Consider the following 16530-nt stretch of genomic DNA (forward strand, 5'->3'; position numbering starts at 1 on the left):
TCTTGCAAAACCAAACACTTCATTATAAACTATTTGAACTCTTCTTGAAATTGTGTTTTTGCATAAAAACTCTACACACAAACCCTCAAATGATTAACTCTTATACACACCAACTACACACGGATGTGACAAATGTAAAACACTACTATCTTGTGTCTTTTGCATGTGCCGTGTGCAGTGGAGTCCACGGCAGTTTGTCATAGCACTCACACGTACATGTATGTGCACAAATATATATACAGTATGTATGTATATTTAGTATATATTTACACTATAAACAGAAATTCAAGGGGGAAATAATCAAATGTATTTCTTTCTCAAAACATTGTATTTTCATCCAGATTTCGGGATGAACAGTAACAGACAAAACAAATACAGTAGAAGATAAACAAATAGGCTTGTCCTCATCCTCCTTGTCCTCTTCCTCCTCCTCGTCGTCCTTGTCCTCGTCCCCCTCTTACTCTCACTCCTCTTCCTCTAACTCTCTCTCCAAAATTGGCCTCCATTGTTGTCCAAACCAAGAAAGCCAACCTGAAGCCTATTTCTAGTCTAGAAATGAGCTATAAGTGTTTTCACATGTAAGCACTGGGTGTAGCTAATCGGTAAATGAGTGTGGCATTTGGAATGGCAGCGTTTTCCAAACGAAACACAAGACCTGTTAGTTTTGAATGATGTGTCTAATGTAGAGAACTGTGTTTTAGTGTTTTGCAAAAAGTGTGTTTTACAATTGCAAACTGAGTGTAAAGCAGATAATATGCTTGCCGTTTTGCAGACTTGGTCTGAAGATGAGGTACATGAGTTAATGGTTTCACTGAGTGTGCCTCGAGTACCACTTTTAGTGTGTAAGAGATTAAGACACTGTTGCCCTTTGCAACCACGTACCTATGTGAGTGTGGATTCTTGGCCCTCACTAGCATGAAAACAACTAAATACAGGCACAGACTGTGTGTGGAAAATGATTTAAGATGGAGACTTTCTCCAATACAACCCAACATTGCAGAGTTAAGTGCATCCTTTCAAGCACACCCTTCTCATTAACCTGTGGTGAGATATTCACAATTTGCAATGAACAAATAAGGTTTTATATGTAAGATGGTTAAATAAAGAGGAAAATTATTGATTATTATTATATTATTATTTGTGCCCTGGTCCTATAAGAGCTCTATGTCACTTCCCACGAGCCGGGTTGTGACAAACTCACACTCAATCTTATGTTTAATTAATGTATCGTATAGTGTGTGTGGCAGGCTTACAATGATGGCAAAAAACAACATTTGAGAGTGCGCTGACCCTGGTGCTAGAGGGGATATACAGCTGGAGGTTGAATGTATGAAGGGGTACGGGGCTATAAAAAGTTTGGGAACCACTGCACTAACAGAGAGACGGGCATTGAAGCGTTAACATGTCTTGTCAATGTGAGAGAACGGCATAACAATGACAAAAAATGATAATGGGAACGTCACTAGAGATATTTAAACAGGCTAGAATAAATACACATTTCAATGTAGTTATTGTGTTGAAGAAGGGTGGCTGCAATGAAATGGCTCAGACAACCCCTGGGTAGGGGGAGGCTGCTGTTGGACCACCCCCGGTGAACATTAATTAAATCTTGCTGTTCAAATTAAGTTTTAGCTTGCTGTGACATGTTTTTGTTTAGACTCAAATAGGACACACTTCACGTCTCACACACCCATAGTCAAACTTAAGGGAGAGGATTAAATCAGTCGCAGAGAAAGAGGAAATATCTAGAGGTAGAGGTAGAGAGAGGTAGAGAGAGGTAGGTAGAGGTGTAGAGAGAGAGACTGGGAAAGCTTTGATGAGATTGAATGTGCTTTACCCGCTACCGAAACCTGCGGACTCTCCTTCACTGCAGCCAATGTGAGTAAAACAATTAAACGTGTTAACCCTCGCAAGGCTGCCGGCCCAGACAGCATCCCCAGCCGCGTCCTCAGAGTATGCGCACACCAGCTGGCTGGTGTGTTTACGGACATATTCAATCAATCTTTATCCCAGTCTGCTGTTCCCACATGCTTCAAGAGGGCCACCATTGTTCCTGTTCCCAAGAAAGCTAAGGTAACTGAGCTAAACGACTACCGCCCGTAGCACTCACTTCCGTCATCATGAAGTGATTTGAGAGACTGTAGTGTCGTCCGCAAACTTGATTGGTTTACATACCCTACATTACTCATCTCATATGTATATACTGTACTCGATACCATCTACTGCATCTTGCCTATGCCGTTCTGTACCATCACTCATTCATATATCTTTATGTACATATTCTTTATCCCTTTACACTTGTGTGTATGAGGTAGTAGTTGTGGAATTGTTAGGTTAGATTACTCGTTATTACTGCATTGTCGGAACTAGAAGAACAAGCATTTCGCTACACTCGCATTAACATCTGCTAACCATGTGTATGTGACAAATACAATTTGATTTGATTTGACTTTGTCAGGCTCACCTCAACTGAGTGCAGCAATGCCCCATTGTTTAGAGTCTGTTTGAAAAGCGCCAAGTTCTGAACAAAAGTCTGCCAAGGTTTTTGGAGGGCCGTTGTTAGTTACCCGAGGTAGTCTTTCAGAAAGCAGGCAGACAATGAAATATAACAAAAATAAATGAATCTACCTTGAATAATTGCAATGTGTTTCTGAGATGCATAGTACAGTACATGAAATGAATTCATAGTATATGGTCTGGATGAGGGCTGTTGATTAATGTGCTGTCAGTGTAAAATGATGTGATAATTTGGAGGCTATTCACTTCAGTAGCGTAGTAGATTCCTTTGCACAAGGTGTGTTCTGTGAGTTGCAAAAAATGTTAAATACTGTACTGAGAGAGTAGGCCTCAATTTGGGGGAATAGAGGGAAAAGAAAGTGTGAAAGTGAGAAAAGATAACAGAGTGGCACTTCAAATGCCAGTTAGATTATAAATACTGCACAGTGAAAAGTAGGATCTGTTCTCACAAGAAGCTCGGAAATTACGATTTGCATTGATTCAATTAAAGAGGACAGGGCCATTTCTAGCTTTTTGGGGTGCCGAAGCCTGATTTAGTTGGGGGCCCCCCCCACCTCGCCGGAAAAATGTTTTAATGGCCCTCTTGGCATCGTAGAGATAATGTTTCAGATTAAATGTACATTTTCTGCAATTTTACTCATTTTGCAATGGGACCAAGAGAAAACGATGCATCTTTTAAAGCTAATTTCCTGCAATGCTAAACATTTTGCCATGGAGTTAAGATAAATATTTGCAGTATTAAAGCTCATTTCCTGCAGTTAAACACATTTTGCCATAACTTCTGCCATGTGCATATGATATCTGAGTAAGAGTGTCTTGCAAAATCAATAGGGGCCCCCTAGAGGTCAGGGCCCCTGGGCATGTGCCTTGCATGCCAGATCAGTAATTCGGCCATGATTACTACAAGGCTTAGATAGCTGGCTAGACTAATTTAACAAGTAACCATTTTAAATTGCACATTGTGTATTCTGCTATCCTGACCAACAGTTATTTGAGACAACGACTGACTTCCTAAAATATTGGTTGGGGGGCCCCTGGCGGCGCTTATTCCGCTTATGCCTACAAACGGCACTGGAAGAGGAACAATAATTTGAAACAGCATGTGAGTTATTATTACTCTCTGTAATATCATAGTGAACTTCCCTCCCTGAGAGCAGTGGAATCAATGATCTGCTAATCAATTAGAGTTTTGGGCTAGAGGATATCCAAGCTGGTCCAAGAACCCATCCAAGTAGCCTAAGGCTATGGTAGATATATTGGATAATTCAACGTGTAATGACACAGTAACACCGTAACAGTCATTTGAGAGTTGAATACAACTTTTAGCTCCAAACCATGAAGTTGACATAGATTGAAGAAGGTTAGTGGTAGTTAGACAATTAACTGAATTATTATTGGTTTGACTATGCATTTATAGGGTGATGTTTCCCGCATGCCTGTGTAGAACCACCACACTAGCTGCGCTATTTTAAGAGGGTCAGAGGCTGAGGGAGGGTGGCCGGCTCAGGCTTGAGTCAACCTGCTGAATATTATATTGATCCCCCCCTGGACCTTCTCATCACTGTCCCCTCCCCTCAGCCCCCCTCCTCTCCCTCCCTCCCCTCACCTCCCCTCTGCCCTCACCATATGGGCACGGAAGCCAAACAGATGCTCATAAATTTAGATGAGATGTTTTGGGGATGATATTTTGGACGGCCCACACTGAGACAGTTGACTCAGCTATGAGAGAGAGGCCATACTGTACTGCCACTGGACTGGTTATGCTGTCTGATTAATGAGTAGTCACTGGCCTCCTTACCTAGGGCATGAGTCAGACAGCATAGGACTATAGTGGTGAAGGTCTGGGAAGGTCATTGAGGAGTGTTCTAATAAACTCTCTGAAGACAAGTAGCATCGAATAGCAACGCATAGCCCCCACGATATGCAAGTTAGGAACCAATATACACAGTCAGTTAGGAAAGCAAAGGTTAGCTTCTTCAAAAAAAATTGCATCCTGTAGCACAAATTCCCCCAAAATTTGGGACAATGTAAAGTCCATGGAGAATAAGAGCACCTCCTCCCAGCTGCTGACTGCACTGAGGCTAGGAAGCACTGTCACCACCGATAAATCCACGATAATCGAGAATTTCAATAAGCATTTTTCTACGGCTGGCCATGCATTCCACCTGGCTACTCCTACCCCGGCCAACAGCTCTGCACCCCCTGCAGCAACTTGTCCAAGCCCCCCCGCATCTCCTTCACCCAAATCCAGATAGCTGATGTTCTGAAAGAGCTGCAAATCTGGACCCCTACAAATCAGCTGGGCTAGACAATCTGGACCCTCTCTTTCTAAAATTATCCGCCGCAATTGTTATAGACCTATATCCATCCTGCCCTGCCTCTCTAAAGTCTTCGAAAGCCAAGTTGACAAACAGATCACCGACCATTTCGAATCCCACCGCACCTTCTCCCTATGCAATCTGGTTTCCGAGCTGGTCATGGGTGCACCTCAGCCACGCTCAAGATCCTAAACAAATATCCTAACAGCCATCAATAAAAGGCAGTACTGTGCAGCCGTCTTCATCGACCCGGCCAAGGCTTTCGACTCTGTCAATCACACCATTCTTATCGGCAGACTCAACAGCCTTGGTTTCTCAAATGACTGCCTCGCCTGGTTTACCAACTACTTCTCAGATAGAGTTCAGCTTGTCAAGTCAGAGGGCCTGTTGTTCGGACCTCTGGCAATCTCTATCGGGGTGCCACAGGGTTCAATTCTCGGGCCGACTCTTTTCTCAGAAAATATCAATGATGTCGCTCTTGCTGCTGGTGATTGCTCTCTGATCCATCTCTACGCAGACTACACCATTCTGTATACTTCCTACCCTTCTTTGGACACTGTGTTAACAAATCTCCAGACGAGCTTCAATGCCATACAACACTCCTTCCGTGGCCTCCAACTGCTCTTAAATGCTAGTAAAACTAAATGCATGCTTTTCAACCGATCGCTGCCCGCACCCACCCGCCCGACTAGCATCACTACTCTGGACGGTTCTGACTTAGAATATGTGGACAACTAAAAATACCTAGGTGTCTGGTTAGACTGTAAACTCTCCTTCCAGACTCACACTAAGCATCTCCAATTCAAAATTAAATCTAGAATCGGCTTCCTATTTCGCAACAAAGCCTCCTTCACTCCTGCTGCTAAACATACCCTCGTAAAACTGACTATTATGGTAAAAAATTGCAAGACTATGTTATAATACTTTTATTGCATCAAATGGTTGTTTTTATGCAACAGAATAGAGTATTCTTATAACTATTGTGTGTGTGTTCTACTCAGGATGGGCCTCTGGGAGATGACAGGAGATTTACGATGTCTTTTTATGATAAAACCTAAAGAGCAATCCAGAGCATGAGTTAATGTTTCTGTTCTATATGGGGCCAGACACTGGTCTCTACACAATGAAAACTGTTAACACAGCAGATACTGTCTGCTATGTATTATAGGTATCTTTCATACAAATCTTAACCTTGTGACCCATTCTATATATCTGTTGTTCGTCATGTAGGTTGAAAAGGGTGTATCTTGGCTATAAAATACCTTTGCACTTTTGTCTAGGGGCTCTCAACGAATCATCTGAGCGTGAATCGTCAACCAGCCATGACCAGCCATCATTACATCATTATCGTAGAGCACTTGATATGTGTGCGTGCGTTGTATTGACCTGCTCCCTTATTAATAAGTGATTAAAGATTAAGTTTAAGTATAACTCTGACTTGTGTGATAAGTTTGTCTCTCCTCATTTGATAGTAAAGAAATTAACCACCACACTATCCTACCGATCCTTGACTTCGTCAATGTCATTTACAAAATTGCCTATAACACTCTACTCAGCAAATTAGGTGTAGTTTATCAGAGTGCCATCCGTTTTGTCACCAAAGCCCCATATACTACCCACCACTGCGACCTGTATGCTCTCGTTGGCTGTCTCTCGCTTCATATTAATCGCCAAACCCACTGGCTCCAGGGCATCTATACGTCTTTGCTAGGTAAAGCCCCGCCTTATCTCAGCTCACTGGTCACCATAGCAACACCCACCCGTAGCTCGTGCTCCAGCAAGTATACTTCACTGGTCATCTCCAAAGCCAACTCCTCCTTTGGCCGCCTTTCCATCCAGTTCTCTGCTGCCAATGACTGAAACTAATTGCAAAAATCACTGAAGCTGGAGACTTATATCTCCCTCACTAACTTTAAGCATCAGCTGTCAGAGCAGCTTACCGATCACTGCACCTGTACACAGCCCATCTGTAAATAGCCCATCCAACTACCTCATCCCCATATTATTATTTATTTTTGCTCTTTTGCACCCCAGTATCTCTACTTGTACATCATCATCTATCACTCCAGTGTTAATGGTAAATTGTAATTATTTCACCACTACGGCCTATTTATTTCCTTACCTCCCTAATCTTACTACATTTGCACACACTGTTTTTTAGATTTTTCTATTGTGTTATTGACTGTACGTTTGTTAATCCCATGTGTAACTCTGTGTTGTTGTTGCACTGCTTTGCTTTGCTTTATCTTGGCCAGGTTGCAGTTGTAAATGAGAACTTGTTCTCAACTGGCCTACCTGGTTAAATAAAGGTGAAATAAAAAAAATGTAAAAGTAGTTGTTTAGCTAAATCAACTAGTGGCATGCTAATCACTTAGTCGCAAACAAGTATATTTAGTCTGTCTCCAAGTTTGCTAACGTCTGGGTAATGTCGTGGCAGAATCAGAATTCTTTAGGTAACATTTATAAACATGTTTTATTCATTTTCATAAGCTTATGTGGAGAAAAGTTACTTGGGCCCAGAGAGGGTAGAGGTCGGGTTTGTCTTATCTGTGAATGTGTCTGTAAACTATTCCTAAACCATGTGAAGGGATGGGGTGATTAATGGGGAACCAGTTAGGTTGGCTCCACAATGTCTGTGTGCCAGTCACGTCTCTCTGTAATTTCCACAACAGTAATTTGATTTATTTCTTTAGTATTTCATGAGGCAACAACAGAAGCATAACAACAATGGTAATGGAATCGCACTGTACTCTCACTTTGACAATTACACCCTCCCTCTATGTCAATTTCCTTACATGGGTTATAGAATTTTTGAATGTCTGCATTTGTTTAATCTATTGCGTCCGTGAAGGATTCAAAAAGGGGGAACCATAGCAAATTTCAATAAAGACATCACAAACCAATTTCAGGGTGTTATGTATTTCCTACTGATTGTTCTCAAATATAGGCAATTTAAACATGGATTCTGATATGTTTCTTCTTTTATGCCATTATATTGATCTGTGATATGTAATTTACTAACTCGGCCATTTTCCAATTTATTTTTCTTTCACTGATCTGCTTTTCAGCTTTTTCTTGTCAACGAACACAGATATTATTATTCTATTCCACAAATGAGGTGTGCCATCTTAACCGCATGTATTTCGAACATATTCTCTTCATTACTGCACCAAATCCCAACAAATGAGAGGATAACTGCGAAGTCACGTAACTTAACAAGATACCAAAAGCACAACACTGAGCCAGATTCAATACCAAAGAGAGTCGGAAGTTTACATACACCTTAGCCAAATACATTTAAACTCAGTTTTCACAATGTCTAACATAAAATCCTAGTAAAAATTCCCTGTCAGTTAGGATCACCACTTTATTTTAAGAATGTGAAATGTCAGAATAATAGTAGAGAGAATAATTTATTTCAGCTTTTATTTCTTTCATCACATTCCCAGTAGGTCAGAAGTTTAGATACACTCAATTAGTACTCGGTAGCATTGCCTTTAAATTGTTTAACTTGGGTCAAACGTTTCGGGTAGCCTTCCACAAGCTTCTCACAATAAGTTGGGTGAATTTTGGCCCATTCCTCCTGACAGAGCTGGTGTAACTGAGTCAGGTTTGTAGGCCTCCTTGCTCGCACACACTTTTTTAGTTCTGCCCACAAATTTTCCATAGGATTGAGGTCACGGCCTTGTGATGGCCACTCCAATACCTTGACGTTGTTGTCCTTAAGCCATTTTGCCACAACTTTGGAAGTATGCTTGGGGTTATTGTACATTTGGAAGACCCATTTGGGTCCATTTGGAAGACCCAATAATCTGTCTGTAAACCATTTTTGAAAAAATGCACAAAGTAGATGTCCTAACCTACTTGCCAAAACTATAGTTTGTTAACAAGAAATTTGTGGAGTGGTTGAAAAACAAGTTTTAATGACTCCAACCTAAGTGTATGTAAACTTCCGACTTCAACTGTATATCCACTCTGACTCTGTCTGGGTTCTACGTCACCCATCTGTGTCAGACAATAAGTAGAACAAATCAGCCCCAGAAATCTCAGCTGGTTCCCAGTAAGTGGCTGTTATTACTAGAGACACTTTTGCCACAGAGATCATAGCATCCACTTGTGATTACACAGCAGGGAATAGACATAGTACAGCACAGCAATATAGTAGAGCACAAAACTGATTAAATTTGAAATAGCTTATCTATCATGATTGCTCCGACAACGGTATTCCTATTGCGACAATGGTATTCCTATCCTAGCTATCATTTACTGGACATTTATGATACCAAACATGCTTCCCAATGTATTTTCTGTTTCAGTTTGTATGCACACCCATCTTTTTTTTCCTGTGTTGATTGTTTGTGACACAAAAAACAACTAAACTCTAATGGCATGATCTAATCTGAGATCAGTAAAGCTATGTGGAGATACACCGACACCCGCATCACGCACCCTACACCTGTCTATGTCTACTTGTATCTGTCTCTACCATGCTCTCTTTCATTACTGCCTATACCAATAAACAAACTAATAAACACACGCGCACACACACATACACACCTTCACCTACATCCCCACTCACCCACATGGTTACCTGGGGTCTGCTGTTGGAGCATGTCTGAGAGGTCTTGGAGGTGTACGAGGAGGAGTAAAGACCCGGCCCCCAAGAGCAGGAGGAACCAGAGGGAGCAGTAGAAGGAGCAGGGAAGCTTCATGATCGACACCCTCACCCTCCTCCTGCCACATAGAGCCTCCAGTAGCCTACTGGTACATCTACACTCCCCCAAGAGCATACCTGCTCAGCCTCGGCCCTGCCACGGGAACCTGTGGCGGGGAGAGAGTAATAGTTACATTATTTACGGCACATAGTTTTTAAAAAAGACATGGCAACAGCAGAAAAGCAAATAGGTTAGTCACAATGAATACGTAATAGGTAACAGCAAATGAATAACGCTGTGTATTCAAATTGCAAACGAGTGCAGTGAATTACACCAGATATGACCAGAGGCAACAGACTGTAAAAAGACCATTGGTTTGTGAAAATAGATCAGGAGTGTAATTTGTAAAAACAAAGCATACAGTAAGGTTGTGGTCAAATAGACTGGAGATGCCCAATTAAAACACAATCTAGAGAGGCAATTATTTATTTGCGACAAGCAGATTGGCAGTGTGAATACTGTGAGTACTTTCACAGATTGGTGTTGGATGCAGTGAGAGTTGAGTCTGCAGGGAAAAGAGGTGGTTAGAGCCGAGAGTGAATATTGTTAGTAATACAGCACGTGTCCGTGTGGGTGGGTGTGTGTGTTTACTATCCAGGAACCTTGAAGAACGTCCTGCTGACTGCGGGCTTCTTATTCCCAAGAGGCCAGGTAGAGCACATCTGTCTCTCTGGCGCACACTCAAAGAATACTCAGCAGGTGTGACTAGCTTTACAAATCAGGTGTCCACAAACACCCACACACACACAGGCATGCATAGGCACACACATATAGACGTTCAACTAGGTGTGATTAGGATGTCTCCTGAAACGAGACAATTCTGGGTTAAAAAAAAAACATCCCTACACCTATCCCATGCTTCATCAGGTTTTTTTGTATTGGGTGTTGATTGCTTTTCCCTGGAATCCAACCACCCTCTTCTTCTAGTGGTGATTGCTTTTCCCTCTTGTGTAGCCCATAGATTAAAATGGATCAAATGGGCATTCCCATTCAAGTCAATGTTCCCTCCCGGGTGGATGGACAAGGAGCCATTTGGTGTTGGATTTGGCAATTATACTAATTAGCTCCATGTGGTTGTGCTTTGTTGATTTAAGCTCTATGGTTTAAGTCACTAGGAACATTTACATTTATACTTAGATAGAATTAGTATTTTGAATATTCGTTCACATGGTTATGGCTTTGCCCAGATATTTTATCATTATATTTCATAATTTCCTTACAATACATCTAAGCTCTATACCAGTTATTTTGTTCATGCAAATGAAATGTGCAGTGTGCACCCACCCTTCACAGTCATCGAGCAGAAGGCTTTGACAATGGAAATCAATCTCATCCTGCTAATTAAGTAGCACCTCTGAACCAACTATTCTTCTCAGCACAAGATTAAGTTCATTTTCAATAAGCAGGCAGCGCACTGAACTCATAAAGAGCATATAATAAAATAATATAAATTGTAATTATACTGTCACGTGACTAAGTTGATACATAATACATGTTATTTTGATTGCATTATTTAATAATTATGATGATGATAATGAACTGTGATTAGAAACATTAGGAGGGGGCGGGGGGGTCAGGTGATAAATGTCTAACAGGTAAGCATTACAAGACTGAATAGACAGTCTGACAACGTTAGAGTAATAACGTTCTCCTGAAGGAGAACTCCTGACAGACAGAGAAACACAATCCAGCCTGCATCTCCACACACACACGCACATGCACGCACACACACACACACACAGAGTATGCTTTAGCATGCCTGGAGTACCAGATGGGCAGGGTTTGTACATTGTTTTATTGGACTGTTATATTGGTTCCGGTGCACCAGACAAGCTCAATTAAGCCCCGATAAAGTTTTTGAAATGATTTCGAATAGTTTTCGCACCAAGGTCTGGGGTTATCTGATGACCTACAGACAACCACAGCTCAAAGATTACATCCATCCATCACACAGCGGATCCCCGCACCATATATCCCAGAGTTGGATCATCAGCACTCTGAAATAGGAAACGATTGGTCATATTGAACCACTCAGAACACGTTTGCTGTATCAATATTGTGACATTCACTGTTATGATTTGAAGAACAAAATGTGTGGGTCCGATGAGCGCAGCTTGTGCTGTCTGCTGCTGCAATACTACCAATGAGTTATTGGTTTGGATCCGTGTACAAAGCTCTATTAGAGGAAAAACAAGAAAAAATAAAAAAGACAAACCTGTGTGATTCACCATCGTCAATTCATGACAAACTGCTCAACAGTAGTGGTTTGAAGCCTGTTTCTCTGCAAGAAGGCCTAGCCTATATCTCCCAGTGTAGTTTGTGGTTGGAGTTCCCCTTTAAGAGTTAACCGCTCGTGAAGGGAAAAAATAAAAAGTGATACAATTGCAGTTTAGTTGCTTATTCACAGTTCTTACGTTCTGCTGTTCTTGGCCATAATGTAAACTTTACCTCACCTCAGTTCATTTAGAGGTCAACAAACATATTGCTAGATAAACACGCACATAGAGGATACAGAGCACAATGTACTGTACTGTACTATCGCTTGCAGCTGGGCTCCACATCATGAAATGTAATATTATATGTTCAGAGAATGAAGATGGATTCATAATTTCCTTAGCTGACATTAGTGATGTGCAGTTGGCAAACAATTTGTTCTTTTTGAACGGCTCTTTTTACTGGCTTGATAGTCATGTTTCTCTTCTCCGAGTGATTTGTTCATTTTAGTAGTTTGTTTGACCTTTGCTGGCCGCAATGAAAACAGCAGGATAAATATGCGTTCCAACCACCGACTGTCTATCATACAGTCTGCGCCAACAGTCTATCATAGAGTATGCGCCAACTGTCTAACATACAGTATGCACCAACTGTCTATCATAGAGTATGCACCAACTGTCTATCATAGAGTATGCACCAACTGTATATCATACAGTATGCACCAACTGTCTATCATAGAGTATGCACCAACTGTATATCATACAGTATGCACCAACTGTCTATCATAGAGTATGCACCAACTGTCTATCATACAGTATGCACCAACTGTCTATCATAGAGTATGCACCAACTGTCTATCATACAGTATGCACCAACTGTCTATCATACAGTATGCACCAATTGTCTATCATAGAGTATGCACCAATTGTCTATCATACAGTATGCACAAACTGTCTATCATACAGTATGCATCAACTGTCTATCATACAGTATGCACCAACTGTCTATCATACAGGTCGCACCAACTATCTATCATACAGTATGCATCAACTGTCTATCATACAGTCTGCGCCAAATGTCTATCATACAGTATGTAGCAACTGTCTAACATGCAGTATGCACCAACTATCTATCATAGGGTATGCACTAACTGTCTATCATACAGTATGCACCAACTGTCTATCATACAGTCTGCGCCAACTGTCTAACATACAGTATACACCAACTGTCTATCATACAGTATGCACCAACTGTCTAACATACAGTCTGCGCCAACTGCCTATCATACAGTATGTACCAACTGTCTATCATAGAGTATGTGCGTGCAGGAAACTAGATCATGCTGCATGCAACATAGAAAAGAAAATCGATATGTTTGGAACTGATAATTGATCACATGGTGTCAGAATGAATGCAATTAATTGATTATTGAATGTTATCGATGGACATTCAGCCTGCCTCTGCTCAACAAACTTGAGTTTGAGAACTAATCGTTTGGGGGCCTTCTTGCAGCTTGCAAACGGCATTGTGCTAATCTCCCTCGCCGCAGTCAAGCGTTCCGCCAAGAGTCGTTCACAGCACTCGCAGCCACCTGATGGCCAACGATAAACAAACAACTTGAAAGAATCATGATTATACAAGCCTCTCGTTCAACCATAGATCCATAAAAGTGTGCTTAAAACAATGTACATTTGTGATTGCTAGGCATAGAAATAAGATTACTTCTTGATCTCTTAAAACAAGGTCTAGTTACCAGCCGCAAAAGGACTAGATCTAGATCAATAATTAACTTTATTTCTATGCCTTGCAATCACAAATGTACGTTGTTTTGATGCACACTTTTATAAATCACAGTCACAAAAGACAGCTCCAATAAACACTCTATGGTGAACGAGAAACTTATAGAATAATTCTTATTTTGAGTTTTTGTTTAGTGTTCGCCGGTAGGCAGGGTTGGGGAGTAACAAATATAATCCGTTACATGTAAGGGATCACACGGAAAACTGTAACTGTAATCCGTTACATTACGAGCAAAAAAATGTTGCAATCAGATTAGATACTTTTGAAAAACTAGTTCAAGGATTACTTTTACATTCAGAAGGAATGATGGATTAAAAGTGGGGGGTTTATTGCTCAATCTAATTCATGCTAATAAAATATAAAATCCATAGGCCTAATGGACACATGGTCAAACTCACACCCTTTTGATACACTTAAAGGAGCAATCTGTAGTTGTTACATCAATTTTTTTTACTTGTAAATATATATATATATACTACCGTTCAAAAGTTTGGGTTTTGTTGTCACTAATTGGGCTCATTGATTCGAGTTGAAAAATAAATGGAATGGCATGCTTTGATGCTACTGAAAACTGCTGGAGAAATGTAACCACTCTCAGATTAATAGACAGAGCTATGGATGCAAGGACTGTCCATCCATGATATCAAAAGTATTGTTTTAACCATGTTATGAGGCTATACAGTGTTTGTTTACATTTACAATGTTTACAAACATTGGAGAAAAACAAGCTCATATTTTGGGTTCTCAAGGAGTGTGACAGTTGAACTAAGCTCATGAGGCATTTATAAATTATATTCTTCGAGAATCAATGCACTACCGACACTACCGAGTCTTTGTAAAAAAATATATATATGTGCGTCCTCAATTAAACCCTAATAACTCAAATTATATTTGCTCTAACAACTTGAAACTTGCACATTAGTGTTTTCAATTGTTAGATTTATATGAGGGAGGATGTTCAATGCTTCCATGCAACTGTCTCTTTCATCTGTAATGGGTGCGTACTGGTGGCAGGGAAGTCAGGCGCAGGAGAACGAACTTGGTATAAATGTTTAATAAGTGCTCACAAAACTCCGAAAACCAAAATATACAAAATAATAAAAGTGGGTACAAAACCCGCTACTCCAGAACATAACATACAATCAAACAATCACCGACAAGGACATGAGGAGAAACAGAGGGTTCAATACACAACATGTAATTGATTGGATTAGAAACAGGTGTGAAGGAAGACAAGACCAATGGAAAATGGATCAGCGATGGCTAGAAGGTTGGTGACATCGACCGCCGAACACCGCCCGAACAACGAGAGGGACCGACTTCGTGACAGTAGCCCCCCTCCAGCTGCGCGTCGACACCGACCTTGGTGACAACCCAGAGGGCGATGCGCAGGGTGATCCGGATGGAGACGGTGGAACTGTCGCAGCATGGAAGGATCCAACACGTCCTCCCCCGGAACCCAACATCTCTCCTCCGGACCATACCCCTCCCAGTCCACAAGGTACTGAAGGCCCCTCGCCGGATGTCTCAAATCCAGTATGGAACGAAGGGAGTACGCCAGGGCCCCCTCGTACACCGGGGGCGGCGGAACCTCCCGCACCTCAGACTCCTGGAGCGGGTCAGCCACCACCGGTCTGAGGAGAGACACATGGAACGAGGGGTTAATGCGGTAATCGGGCGGAAGCTGTAACCTGTACAAACCTCGTTCACTCTCCTCGGGACTTTAAATGGCCCCACAAACTGCGGACCCAGCTTCTGGCAGGGCAGGCGGAGTGGCAGGTTTCGGGTCGAGAGCCAGACCCGGTCCCCCGGTGCAAACACAGGGGCCTCACTGCGGTGATGGTCTGCGCCAACTTTCTGGCGCAGCACGGCACGCTGAAGGTGGACATGGGCGGCGCCCCATGTTTCCTCCGTGCGCCGGAACCAGTCGTCCACCGCAGGAGCCTCGGTCTGACTCTGATACCAAGGAGCCAGAATGGGCTGATACCCCAGTACACACTGGAAGGGAGATAGATTAGTGGAGGAGTGGCGGAGCGAGTTCTGGGCCATCTCTGCCCAGGGCACGAACGCTGCCCACTCCCCCGGCCGGTCCTGGCAATAAGACCTCAGAAAACTACCCACATCCTGGTTAACTTCTTGGTGACAGGGGGCAGTATTTTCACGTCCGGATGAAATGCATGCTCAAATTCAACTGCCTGCTTCTCATCCCCAGAAAATAAGATATGCATATTATTAGTAGATTTGGATAGAAACTCTGAAGTTTCTAAAACTGTTTGAATCATGTCTGTGAGTATAACAGAACTTATTTAGCAGGCGAAACCCTGAGGACAAACCATTCATATGTTTTTTTTGAGGTCACTCTCTTTTCAATGGGTTTTCATTGGGAATCCAGATTTCTAAGGGACCTTCTTGCAGTTCCTATCGCTTCCACTGGATGTCAACAGTCTTTAGAAATTGATTGAGGTTTTTCCTTTGTGTAATGAAGAAGTACGGCCATCTTTAACGAGGGTAACATGAAGTGTACTGTTAGATAGAGGCGCGTGACCAGCAAGCTAGCTACAGTTTGTTTTCCTCCTGTTCTGAACACAGATCATCCCGTCTTCAATTTGATCGATTATTTACGTTAAAAAATACCTAAAGTTGTATTACAAAAGTAGTTTGAAATGTTTTGGCAAAGTTTACAGGTAACTTTTGAGATATTTTGTAGTCACGTTGCGCAAGTTGGAACCGGTGTTTTTCTGGATCAAACGCGCCAAATAGATGGACATTTTGGATATATATCAATGGAATTAATCAAAAAAAGAAGCCTTTGTGATGTTTATGGGACATATTGGAGTGCCAACAAAAGAAGCTCGTCAAAGGTAAGGCATGAATTATATTTTTATTTCAGCGTTTTGTGTCGCACCTGCAGGGTCGAAATATGCTTCTCTCTCTTTGTTTACTATGGTGCTATCCTCAGATAATAG

General features: G+C 41.8%; 1 protein-coding gene across 1 annotated transcript in view; it reads right to left on the minus strand.

Moving 5' to 3' along the window:
• The window catches only part of LOC112252638 (carbohydrate sulfotransferase 8-like), an 88264-nt gene that overhangs the window by 62348 nt on the left and 9386 nt on the right, over positions 1 to 16530 (minus strand). Inside the window, exon 2 of the mRNA XM_024424070.2 lies at positions 9427 to 9656. Coding sequence (XP_024279838.1) covers positions 9427 to 9625 — 199 coding nt within the window. The 5' untranslated portion in view covers positions 9626 to 9656. The remainder of the gene's footprint in view (positions 1 to 9426; positions 9657 to 16530) is intronic.

The sequence above is a fragment of the Oncorhynchus tshawytscha genome, linkage group LG06, assembly GCF_018296145.1.
Source record: "Oncorhynchus tshawytscha isolate Ot180627B linkage group LG06, Otsh_v2.0, whole genome shotgun sequence".
NCBI classification, from domain to species: domain Eukaryota; kingdom Metazoa; phylum Chordata; class Actinopteri; order Salmoniformes; family Salmonidae; genus Oncorhynchus; species Oncorhynchus tshawytscha.